Source organism: Diceros bicornis, chromosome 10 (genome assembly GCF_020826845.1).
Source record: "Diceros bicornis minor isolate mBicDic1 chromosome 10, mDicBic1.mat.cur, whole genome shotgun sequence".
NCBI lineage: Eukaryota > Metazoa > Chordata > Mammalia > Perissodactyla > Rhinocerotidae > Diceros > Diceros bicornis.
In genome coordinates this window covers 20,749,427-20,763,190 of record NC_080749.1, presented here as the reverse complement: position 1 = coordinate 20,763,190, position 13,764 = coordinate 20,749,427, and the positions used below count along the sequence as shown (strand labels likewise).

The 13,764-nt window shown below is 36.7% G+C and overlaps 1 protein-coding gene across 1 annotated transcript in view; it reads right to left on the bottom strand.

The window, feature by feature from the left end:
- RAB3GAP1 (RAB3 GTPase activating protein catalytic subunit 1) overlaps window positions 1–13,764 on the bottom strand; it is a 109,865-nt gene that overhangs the window by 14,531 nt on the left and 81,570 nt on the right. The window contains exons 18-19 of the mRNA XM_058548869.1: window positions 10,583–10,720; window positions 7,033–7,260 (exon numbers count right to left, since the gene is read on the bottom strand). Of these exons, the coding sequence (XP_058404852.1) occupies window positions 7,033–7,260; window positions 10,583–10,720 (366 nt within the window). The remainder of the gene's footprint in view (window positions 1–7,032; window positions 7,261–10,582; window positions 10,721–13,764) is intronic.

Here is a 13,764-nt window from a genome sequence, read left to right as displayed (position 1 = left end):
AAAGATCTAATTTTATCTTTTGCCAAATGGTTATTAAGTTATTCCAAGACCATTTATTAAAAAGGACATCTATACCCCAGTGAGCTGAGATGCCATCTTCATCATATACTAGATATGTATTTATGGACTTTCTATTCTGTTTCATTAGGCCATTTATGCACCATGATCACATTATTTTAAACAGTGAGGCTTTGTACTATGTTTTAATATCTGGTTGGGTGAGTGTCCCCCTGCCCCATAGCTCTTTCTTTTCAATTTATTCTTGCATGCTTTTTTAAAATAACAATTCACGAATTTAAAGTGTACAATTTAATGGTTTTAGGTATATTCAGAGTTGTATAACCAAAACCACAATGAATTTTAGAACATTTCCATTTCCCCCCAAAAGAAACCCATTAACAGTCACTCTCCAAATCCCTGAGTCTTAAGCTTGCATGTTTATTTTTCCATATCAACTTTAGTATAAACTTGTCTGGCTCCATAATAAAGCCTTTTGGTATTTTTATTGGGATTGCACTAAATTTATAAATTAATTTAGGGAGAATTTACCTTAATGATGTTGAGACTTCCTACCCAGAAACAAGGGATATCTTCCTATTTGTTCAAGTGTATTTTTCAGGAGTGTTTTATTTTCTTTATTTAGATTTCAAACATTTCTTGTTAAATTTATTCCTAAGTATTTTATGTTTTTTTCCTCTTATAATGAAGAGAAAATGTCATTTACATCTTCAGAATGGTTATTATTCGTGTATATGAATGTTACTGATTGTTGTATATTAACTTTATATCCTGATACCTTGCTGAATTCCTTTGTTTTAGTTTTATCATTGATTCCTTAGATTTTCCAGGTATACTGCCACATCATCTGCAAACAGAAAGTTCTTTCTTCTTTTCAACTCCTACGCCTCTGCATTCTCTTTTCTAATTACACTGGCTAACACCTGCAGGATAATTATTAATGGCAATGGAGATAGTAGGCACCCTTGCCTTGTTCCTGACCTTAGTGGGAATACCTCTAGGGTTGCCCCCATTAAGATGCTGGGTTTAGGATTGAGGTCTATATATATTATATAATTTAAGAAAGTATCCATCCATTCTTATTTTCTCAAGAGTTTTTACTAGGAATGAGTACTAAATGTTATCAGACTTTTTCAGCATATATGGAGATGATGATACAATTTTCTTTTTAGACCTATTAATGAAGTCAATTACATAAACAGATTTTCAAACAATCATCCTTGCATTCAGTCAACATGTATAATTTTCTTAAAGTAGTAATAAAGTCTGTTCACTTAGAATTTTTGCGTTCAATTTTTTAATTACTATTGGTCTGTAAGGTTTTTTTTTGGTGAGGAAGACTGGCCCTGAGCTAACATCTGTTGCCAATCTTCTCTTTTTTTTTTGCTGAGGAAGATTAGCCATGAGTCATCACATGCGCCGTCTTCCTCTATCTTGTATGTGGGACGCCACCACAGCATGGCTTGATGAGCAGTGCATAGGTCCGCACCCAGGATTCGAACCTGTGAACCCCAGGCTATCGAAGCGGAGCATGCGAACTTAACCACTATGCCACAGGGCTGGCCCTTGTAAGTTTTTTTTTTTAATATGCTACCTTTTATCAGGTTTAGGTACCAATGTTATAGTTACTTCATAAAAAGAATTTGGAAAATTTCTTCCCATTACTATGCACTGAAAATTTATGTAGCATTGGGACTATCTGGTCTCTCAATATTTAGTTGAATTCCTCTGTGGAACCATCTAGGCCTGGTGCTTTTTTAGGGGGTCATTCTTTGATAAACTGTCTCTATTTCTTCTATGGAAAGTGATCTGTTTACACTTTCTATCTTTACTGGAGTCCGTTTTGGTACACTATAGTTTCCTAAGAAATCATCCATTTCATCTCGGTTTTCGAATTTACATGCACAGAGACATACAAAGTAGTTTTTTTTCTTTTAATATTTCCTCTGTATCAATAGTTATTTGCTCTTTTTGTCATTTCTTATTTTGTATATGCATGCTTTACCCTTTCTTTTGTGAATAAAGTAGCTAACAGTTTGTCTATTTTGTTGATTTAAAAAAAAAATCAGATTCATTAATTTGATCTGTTTTTCTGCTCTCTACCTCATGACTGTCTCCTTTTATCTTTATTATTGCCTTCCTTTTGTTTTCTTTTGGTTTTACTTTGTTGTTCTTTTTCTAGGTTTTTGAGTTAGGAATTTATTAATTCAATAATTTTCATTTGTTTTTTTTTTTTTTACTGGTAATTCTTTTTTTTTTTAATTGAGATAACTGGTTTATAACATTATATAAATTTCAGGTGTACATCATTATATTTTGATTTCTGTGTGGATTACATCATGTTCACCACCCAAAGACTAATTACAGTCCATCACCACACACATGTGCTCAGTCACCCCTTTCACCCTCCTTCTTCCCCTCTTCCCCTCTGGTAACCAAAAATCTAATCTCTGTATCTGTGTGTCTGTTTGTTGTTGTTTTTATCTTCTATTTATGAGTGAGATCATACAGTATTTGACTTTCTCCCTCTGACTTATTTCAGCTAGCATAATACCCTCAAGGTCCATCCATGTTTCATCTTGATGTAGGCATTCAGGGCTGTGGATTTTCCTTTGATTGCTTCTTAAATATATCCTATAGGTTCTGATATGTAGTGTTTTCATTATCATTATTTTTCAGAAATTCTATAATTTCTCTTTGTATTTCCCCTTATACCCAAGCATCATTTACTATAAGGTTTTTAAATTTCCTGGTGGAAGGCTTGGTGTTTTTCGTTGTTTCACTTTTAATTTCTAGTTTTATTGCAGAGCTGAAAGTTGGTTATATTTCCATTATGAAACCTCCTGCTACTTTCTCTGTGCCCTAATATAGCATCAGTTTTTGTGAATGTTCCACATGTGTTTGAAAAGAAGGTACATTCTCTATTACCAAGGTGTAGTTTCTCTATTACCAAGGTGTAGTGTTTGAAATATATCTAAAAGATCAACTTTATTATCTTTAGATCTCTCCTTAGTTTTGCCTACTTGACTATCTTGTATTGAGAGTAATGTGTTAAAAGTCCTGTTATTAGTGTGTTTTAATCTGGTTCTCCTTGCATCTCCTGTGGTTTGTTTTATATAGACAATTATATCTAATGCATAAATATTAACGACTGTTATATCATTATGAAATATCACTTTTAGATTATAAAGCATCCTTGTTTGTCTCATTTAATGCTTTTCTGCTTTAATTCTACTTTGTATGGTATCAGGATCATAACCCCTGCTTTCTTATTGTTTTCATTTACCTGGTAAACCTTTGTCCACTATTTACTTTGTAGCTTTTTTTTTTTTGTGAGGAAGATCAGCCCTAACATCCATGCTAATCCTCCTCTTTTTGCTGAGGAAGACCGGCTCTGAGCTAACATCCACTGCCAATCCTCCTCCTTTTTTCCCCCAAAGCCCCAGTAGATAGTTGTATGTCATAGTTGCACATCCTTCTAGTTGCCGTATGTGGGATGCAGTCTCAGCATGACCGGAGAAGCGGTGCATCGGTGCGCACCCGGGATCTGAACCCGGGCCACCAGTAGCGGAGCGCGCGCACTTAACCACTAAGCCACGGGGCCGGCCCATACTTTGTAGCTTTTTTGAATCACTGAATCCCTTGTGTACAGCAGAGAGTTGGGCTTTTTTTTTTTTTTTTTTTTTTTTGGTGAGGAAGATCAGACCTGAGCTAACATTCCATGCCAATCCTACTGTTTTTTGCTGAGGAAGACTGGCCCTGGGCTAACATCCGTGCCCATCTCCCTCTACTTTATATGGGATGCCGCCACAGCATGGCTTGACAAGCAGTGCATTGGTGTGTGCCCGGGATCTGAACCTGCGAACCTCAGGCCGCCGAAGCAGAGTGGACGCACTTAACTGCTGCGCCACTGGGCCGGCCCCAATAGTTTGGTTTTATATGACTATCTTACACAGTAATTATTCTGTGTCTAATGTGATCTTTATTATGTGTGTTTCTCTATTTGGTGTGTGTTCTTTGCTTTTTAAAAATTTCTGTTGGTACTTAGAAACGTTTATATTTTTATTCTAGTAAGATACCCTTGCATTAATACCTTTTATGATGCCCTAAATTCCCTTATATCTTTCACTGGTTTATGATGTGGTCTGACAATTTTAAATAGTATCCTCGGGGCCGGCCCTGTGGCTTAGCGGTTAAGCGTGTGCGCTCCGCTGCTGGCGGCCTGGGTTCGGATCCCGGGCGCGCACCTACGCGCCACTTCTCCGGCCATGCTGAGGCCCTGTCCCACATACAGCAACTAGAAGGATGTGCAGCTATGACATACAACTATCTACCGGGGCTTTGGCGGGAAAATAAATAAATAAATAAAATCTTAAAAAATAAATAAATAAATAAATAGTATCCTCTGATTACCATCTATTATCTATGTAGCAGTCAATGATCTCATTCTACTTTCCCCTTCTCTCTTTTTCGTCCCTTTTTTAGTTGCATTCTTTCTACTTTGTCCTAACATACAATTTCTACATATTCTTCTACCCGTGTCCCCACTTAGTTTTAGTCTTAGCTCTAAAATTAAATAAATTAAATGCTCACCGTCGGCCCTTTGCCAAAGTTTCCCTAGTCATCTCTTGGGTGGATAAAGTTCATCCTCCCATACTATGTTTTTCAATAAGGCAGCCACTAGCCACATGTAGCCATTTACAAATTCAGCTCCTGTTATACTAGCCACATTTCAAGTGCTCATTAAAGCCACATGTGGCCAGTGGCTACCATTTCAGATAGCATTGGTATAGAACATTTCTAACACTGCAGCAGATTCCTCAGGAAGGGTGCATGTGCATGTGAACAGAGTTGTATGTCCAAAAACTCAGAGAAAAAAATTTTTTTTTTCCTGAGGAAGACTCTCCCTAAGCTAACATCTGTGCCAATCTTCCTCTATTTCGTACGTGGGTCACTGCCTCAGCGTGGCCCCGGTTCAGGAACTGAACCCGGGCCACCATAGCGGAGTGTGCCAAACTTAACCACTAGGCCATGTAGCCGGCCCCAGAGAAAACGTTTTTAAAGCCTCAATTATTTGGACATCTTGGAAGGATATAAAATCTTTGGTTTGTACTTTTTCTTACATTTCTTAAAAATGCTGCTCCACATTGCCTTGCCATGAGAAATCTGACACCTGTCTACTCTCTTTCCCTTGTAAATTATTTTCATCTTTCCACCTGGAGGTCCTAGGGATTTTTTTTTTTTTTTTAATATTTAAGGTCCAGTAATTTTACAGTGATTCGGTGAACTTCCTTACTCCTGGTCAATTCTCCCCTGCACCCAGTGAGCCTTTTCAATATGTAAACTCAGGTTTTCTTTAATTTCCAGAAAGTTTTCTTGGATTGCAGTTTTAAATATTAGCTCTGTTCTAGTGTTTTGATATTTCTTCTTCCATGACTCTGATGAAATGAATATTATTCCTACTTTTCCCATCATGTATACTACTATCTCTCCAACCCCTTTTATTCCTTTACCTTATTTTCATTCTCTTGGCTGTTTGGCTGCTTTGCCTTGATGTCTTTTCTTAAATTTAAATATGAATCTACTCTCCCTTGGGCCCCTTGTAGTTTAGTCTTTATTTTTGAAATGATTGTCTTTTTCTTCTACTCCTACCCTGAGTTAAACCAGCTGTGGCTTCATTTCTTTATGAGGTTTTTTGGTCCATTTCTGCTCTGTTTTAGTATTTCTGATTAAACGTGATTTTTCATATCCCCCATGCTTGTTTGAGACTATCTGATTCAGTTTGGAGTGTCATGTCACAATTTTCTTCTCCTTCATGGCTGATTTTCTAGGAAATGTTTTCATTAGCTGAAATGATCTAATTTGCATTTTGTTTTTTTATAGTAGTTTTGTATGGATGTGGTCTGCTCTTTACCTATTCCTATTCCTAGTCATGTCCCAGTTTGAAAGTGCCCTCTTCTGCACAGTTTCTTTAATGGATGGCGGGGGAGTGAGGGAGGTTAATATGGCTTGTTTCTTTCATATTTGCAGGATCCTTAATTTTCCCCTTATTTCCTTCTTTCTCATCATTGCTTTATCTCTAAGGAGTGTCATTACTTCTCCATATATCTGGTTCTTCCCAAGGCAACCTCTAAATGTCCACTTCTGGTCCTGCTTACTTTCAAGCCCTTTCCCAGCAGGCAGTGCAGTGAACTACCAAGCCCCACTGTGTTGAGTGTTTTGGCACTTAGAGTTAGGCTCTCTCTTTCTGGGGTGACTCTAGGCTCCATCTAAGTCTTCTGTATCCCTTGGCTCCTCTTCTTAAGACTCCTTGTCCACACTTCCTACATCCACAGGCTTATAGCAGGGGGGAACTCCATTGGAATTTGGCTTATTTCTCTACTTGCAATTAATTTGAAGGTCACTGTAGTCTCTATCTCCCAGTAATGCTAAATGTCTGGATTTATTTATTCTTTTATTAATTTCATGGGGTTTTGGGGCAGGTGGGTAGGTGGGAGGGTGTATAAGGCAATCTGATATGAGGTGGCTGCCACTATTCTCCAGAACTCGAAATGTTTTTTAATAGTTGCAAAGCAGTCCACTATATGATTATACCATAATTTATTGAAACAAACCCTATTTTTGGAAACTTTGGTTGTATCTACTTTTTCACTAAAAAACTTCACTGAAGATCATTCTTGTACATTGATCTTTGTGTATTTCTCATTATTTCCTTAACAAATTTTTTGGTAATAGAATTGTTAGGTAAAAGGACATGACCACTTTTAAGGCTTTTGACATATGCTGTAATACAGTCCAATGGTATATATAGAAAATATGCATGTCCTATTCTTTGGCCTATTTGCAACTGGTTCTAAAATCTTAAATGTAAATAGTAGCTACATCAAAGGCTTATTAAATTTCAATGCTTTGCTTCTCAAGTGTGTCCAAAGTTCTCATGTCTATGATAGTGAGGTTTTAAAATTCTAGAACAATAATTAACATTCTAGTGTTAGACACCCAAATCTCAGTTACCTTTTCTGCTTCCCGTGTATCATCAAAGAGTCTCCTCTGCCTTCTGGCAGGAATTGGCTTAGCTGTTTCCCAAGCTTCTACCCACATATTGCTCGGAATCTTCATTCGGGCACTCAGTTCTCCTTTCAGAACCATGTTGCCTTTTTCATCAATTACTTCCTCTTCAATATAATCCCGGGGTGAATACCACCTCACAAAATCTTCCAGAAAACAACCTGGATTAGCTGCCTAAAATAGGCAAAAAAATCAGCAGAATCAAATACAAATCAACAGTTACTGATAAACCTGTTTGCAAAATCATACTTTCACTTGCACAAAAAGCCTATCTAATCTTTACAAAACCTGTTATGTGACATGAGTTTGGGTGTTGCCTTTAAAACAGGTCATATGTTAAAGTACCAATAACATTTTATTTTTGCTGTCTCCATTTTACAGAAAAAGAAAACATTTTTGTTTGATGAATTCAGAAATAAAAATTTGATAGAAAGTGAAAATAATTCTCTTAAACAGATTATAAGTTACATAAGTTAGTTTAAAATTATAGTATAATAACTACTCAATACTTAGAAAAGTATCAAATAAGCTCAAGTCAAGTAAATTAAATAATACACAACACGATCAGAATAGTAACACAATGATGGAAAAGTTCTGCTCTTTTTTCCCTTGATAAATCAATACTGGTACTGCAATACATATCAGCCAACCTCAAAAATGTTCCGTTCAGCCATCAAATTCTTGTGCTTTATATAACAAATTACCATCACATAAATTGTTTTTGTGCTGTTAAGGAATTGGAATTCCAACTACTGTTTTTCAGGCTTCTGAAACCAAACTAATTAAAGTTTTATTTAGTGGATAATTCTATAGAATTAACAATGATGCATGCCAAGATCCTTTATGTAATTCTGCATTCATGCCTGGAAAAACAGTAGAGGCTTCACAGCGTTAGTGGTAAGGCATGGAGGTCTTTTTTGCTAGTGTCCAGTAATATATTAGTAGAGTACTAAGGATGGGCATATATATCATCCCCTTCATACTCAAAGGATGTGTGTACCCACATTAAACATAAACCATTATGCTTACATTCTCTACCACAACATATTCTTCCTGCTATGAGTACTATATTTAATTGCCTGAAACAGTAAGTGATGTAAGCAAAGAGGTGCTAAGCAGAAGGTCATTTTCTCTTTTTAAAGTAAATTAACCTCAGATCACAATGAAAACCAACACCATGAGAATGGCCTGTCTTAGATGTGAAGGGTAAAACTGCCAATTTCTCCTCACTCAGCTCACTAGCTACCAGCTTAACCAATCTTGTCAATTTAGGAAATCCCCCTGAGGGGATGAGGAATCAGGGGAGGGTCCTCAACTGACAGTCAACAACATAAATTTCCAAGGGCTATGACATCACGGCAACAAAGAACTGCTGTGAACTGCAATGGGTTAAGATTACTGCATGACCCAGGATTCACATACAAAGATCTGGATATTAACCAGGCAACACCACGCCCACATGAAAACATCTTAGGAAACTAAAGAGACAGAAGTTGAGTGAAAAGCACGAACTTAAAAAAGAAAATAATATTGAACTCCTGTACTATAGAACGTGTTACAGAAAGACAGTTCAAACCAGAATACTTTCTCTGGTTGTCCTTACTATGCCAGGCTGAAAATACAGCTACCAGGAGAGAGTCAAGGCTCACTTCAGTTATAGCTTATCTTCCTTCTAGTGTTACAGGTATGTACTCCAAGGGCATGCTCGAGAAGAGGCCCTGTCCTTCTGGAATTGTGAGATATAGGTGCCTCAGGCACATATCAGCATTCATCCAAAGCTCTGGGGACTCTCCCAAGGGGCCCTAATACCATGTCCTCCCTAACAAAAAGGGAAAGGCAACCATATCTATGTTAGAGTAACTACATATTTCCTTAAATATATTAGCTGATTCCCACAATGGGGCAGATGTGTATTGGCTATTTGAAATACAATCTATTTTCTGACTAAAACAATGTTATAAGAGATTTGTAGGTGCCCAGGTTAGTCCAAAAGTGCCTAACGAACCACAGTTTTGCTGAAGCACAGTGTCAAAGGAATTAAATAGACTCTTACCATGAGGGACTAATGTTTCTACGGGGAAAAGCTTTTACAGTTTCAATTTGGAATTTCCTCCTGTACGTGCCTCTGCAAAGACACTGTAGCAGGACAGGGATAAATGAATATGAAGGCAGCTAGAGGTCAGGTGAAAAACAGCTGCTGCAGAGGCTAGTACTTCCTTCTGTGTACACACACACCCTAAGCCAATTCCCTTCTCTACCTTTTTGATTTAACACATGCCCTGAGAGTCAACTGGCTTCTCTTTATCCACTGTACCAACTGTTTGTTTTAAAACAACACATCTCTCTTTTTTGTCTCATGGTAGAACAGAACTCACGGATTTTCCGTATCTTTTTAGTCTCTAAGGAAAACATGCAGCTCTAAAGAGGTTTACTGAAGATTTTTTTCTTTTAGCTAAGACGGGGGAAATAAGCAGGAAATATAAAGGCTCCCTTTTATTGTCACTTAAATCTGCTGGCAGGGAAGATGAAAGTAGCATAGGTTTCCATGGGGTGTTTATGTTGCAAAATCCAACTTAGGCTGGCCTACATAGCAGAAAAGCAGGACCCAGTAGGGGCTATGCAATGGGGAGATGGAGGCCATCACAGACAGCATCAGGTTAAGGAGGCAAGTCTGGGTCAGAGAGACAGTTGAGAACACTGGCAGTAGGAAAGGGAAGCCCTGTGGCCCACTGGGCTACCCCCTTGGTTTTTTGTTTGTTTTTTATATACATGGATTTGCCACTGCTTTCAAGAATAAGTAATTCAAAAACAAAAGACCTTTCTTCATCCCTGGGTTTTTAAGCTAAAAAGCCAGATGTCACCATTCTCTGAATCCTTTATGTTCTAGATATAGGCCTACACCTAAGCCTAAAATATCCTTCTCCAGGTAGCAAATGTCTACTCATACTAAATGGCGATCCTTCTGAGAAATGTTCCATGACCCACTCAGTAGAGTTGGTCACCTTTTTGACCTTGCCTTCATAAGAGAATTCATCACATAATAATTATTTATATATCTCCTCCCATGACCTCAATAAACTATAAAGGAGGATGAACATTGTATTTCTTATCTAATCACAGTGCAGGTCACAAAGTAGGCAATCAAAGGTTTGCTGAAATGAAGCAACCGATGTTAAATCCTAAGGGTTTCCTAAAAGCCTTGCAGTAAATTGGCTGAACGTACACAAAGGAAGAAAACATCCCAATGCACAAGTAGAAATGATTCAATTCTCAACTTTCGACTACTATTCAAAAATGGTTCTTTTATTTTTTTAAACTTAAGAAGCAAGTTGGACTATGACCTTTAGGGAATGGAGGTAGGTTGCTGTAACTGATGAAATCAAACCATTTAATAAAAAAGACATTTAGGCCTTCACACCACTTTAGAGAGTGACTTTCATAGCTTCATCTCGGAATAGCCCAAAATAGACTCCCGAGCTCTGACAGTGCGACCCACCTTAAAAGACTCCATATCTGAGAGCAGACAGGCACTCTGCATGCGTGCTCGGAGGTGAGCCCCTTCTGCTGATGTACCTAATTTAGCTAGAACCTCCGACTGCTCTTCTAGCAGATCTTCTGTCATGGGTGCTGGTTCCTGTGAAGCACAAAAGGACAAAGCTCATGAATAGCCTTTTCTAGACAAAGCAGAACTATAAAAATAGAACAAAGACAACAATTATTTCAGCTCTAGCAGTCATAAGATATGTATTTTAAAGATTTCAGAGAAATTCACAAGGTTTTTGGAACCTACATAAAAATATAACAAATTAATAAGAATAAATATGACTTTTAGCGTGTCCCACCAACACAGATTATCATGTTTTCCTTGATGAGTATTGACAGCTAAAACACAGAGGAATTTGGGTGCACTGAACATTTTCCTGCCTATTAAAGATATAGAAATGAAGTTCTAAAAATATTTTTATGTATGTCATCACTAGTTACAACAAGGTTTTTATTATAACTAATAAGAGAAGAAAACTGATATATATGAAAACAAAAATAAAGGCAAATGAATTGAACCCCAAGTAAAAGTCCCCAGATAGATAAGTTTTATGTTGGAGGAATTGAGTTTAGGTTCCAAAGATATTCTAACTATTAACTCCCACAAGAAGCTGCTGCTTTTTTGTTCTGGGAATCAGAGACATTATATATTTTACTGGTAACCCCAAATAAAAAAGTAGCTAAAGCAAATCTAAGGAAGAAACAACTACAGAATCATTAAGAGAGTGACGGAAAACATTTTAAAACTGTTCAAAGGGGCTTTCTAAGAAAGTTCTCTGAGAATTGATTCTATTAGATTTTATGTTTGAAATATGAAAAACTCAACAATCCCAAGACTAACCAAAGCTTGCCTGTTTGTTATTAAAGCCAGAAAAACATGAACTTTTCTATTTCTAGATAACAGGAAAAGACATAGCAGAACTAAGTGTTTACAGCATCTTTTCAATAAATAGATTCCTTCTAGATTTCAGTAGCTTACTATATAAAGTGTCTCTTAGCCTCAGTACTACCAACATTTTAGACTGGATAATTCTTTGTTGTGGTGTCTGTCCTGTGCATTGTAGGATATTTAAGCAGCATTTCTGGACCTCTCCTTACTAGATGCCAGCACTACTCCAACCACACGACAATCAAAAATGTTTTCAGATAGTGCCAAATATCCCTGGGGGACAAAAATCACTCCTCAGTTGAGAACCACTGCCATAAAGATAAATAATTTTCACAAATATCTGTCAGAAATAAAGTAGAAATATGGCAAATCTTTGGCATTCCAAACAGAATAAACAAACAAAAAAAACTTTTTTCTTGTGTCATCCTCCTTTTTGAAACAAACAACCTTAAATGGAGCACTTTCAAATACTGCTAAAGAGAATATAATGTATAACCCTTCCTGGACAACAATCTGGCAGTCAATACATGACAAGCATGTATGATTATGCCTCCTGACCCAATAAGTCCATTTCTAGAAATATCACTGCAGTATGAAAATTGGAAAGAATCTGAATGTACAATAACAGGGAAATGGTTTGATATAGGAAAAATGGGAAGGAACTCCTCTAATAGTGATTATCTCTGGATTGTGAAATTATGAGTTTTTGTTTTCTTTTCTCTATAATGAACACACATCACTTTTAAAGAGTCTGACATTGATACTCAGGGTTGAATAATAATTGGAAAGGCAATACGACAGTGTGGTTAAGAGCTTGGGCTCTGAAAACAACATGACTATGTTTGAATCCTAGCTCTGTGACCTTAGGCAATCACTCAAGCTTTCTGTAACTCGTTGTGAAGAATAAATCCTGGCACATGCTTAATAACTGCTAGCAATTAAAGACAAAATACTTAGGTTGTATTATAAGCTTCATACTCTACTTTCTCCATGATATCAAAATACCTCAGTCAAATTAAAAAATTATTTGAATCTCCGATGAAGCAGTACACTCACGAGCAGACTCCTTCTTTCTATTAAGAAAGAGCTACTTTTCATTGTCTGATATCCCTGAAATCACAGGATGGGAAAGAAGGAAGGACATGTTGAAAGGATACTGACTACCACTCCCACATGGAAATATCAGGCAACTGTAAGTGAAGAACATGATCAAGAGGAATACAAGCAGCAACAGCAGAAGGACCACACATTTTCATATATACCACTTCTGAATATGAATATTCTGAATATTCTGAATAAGCTTTCTCATATACATAATCTCATGTGATCACTGAGAGGTGGTCAGGGCATTTTACAAGTGATGAAACTGAAATGCAGAGATAAAGTGCCTTGCCCAAGATTATCAAGAGATAAGACTACCAAATGGCAAACTGAAGAGGGAGTCTAGGACATCTGTCTGATGCTGACTTTGAGAAATACTAGTTTGGTTCCAGTCCACTAGCTAAGGACTCCAACAGATTCTCCACAGAATTCTCTTCTAGCCCTGGCTCTAGAATATAGGGTAAAGTCTTTAAGCTTTTCGTAGCCATAAATTTTAAGTTGACCTGAGTCTACATGAAAGGAAGACAGATGGGAGTGTGTTTGAATTCTTTTGAAGCAATGACTTATATTCAAGTCTTATTATTATTTTTTTAGTGAAGTAGGCAATTGATTAATGACATATTTTAAGCTAACTTCTGAAGTTTGCAATTATGTTGGTTTCAACTGGGATCATTTTGAATTCCAACCATTTTACGTAAGTACATATATAATGTAAATAAGATTAATTTTAAAGTAAAATAGTAAAAGGGACTAAAAATTTGCCCTGATTTACCTAAAAGTAAGATATAAAAATTAATTTCTAACTACATAGGATGCACATTGAAAGAAAAATAACTTGAACTTATTCCATATTTAGATTATAAAGTTGAATGTGGAAACTGAAACATCTGAAATAAATGAGGGGGAAATAGCCTTTTGAAGAAAAAGCTTGAGCTTCCAGAACAACTTCCTTGGACTCTTTATTAACAAGCAAACCAAAGCAACACATGCAACCAGCTCATCAAAAACAGGGAGTACTATTAGTTAAAACTTGGAAAGATAAAGAACATAAAAAATTAACCTTTGCTGAACATTTACATGCCAAATACTTTCAAATATGATATGTGATTTAATCCTGAACTACCCAGAGTAATACAAACTGTTAT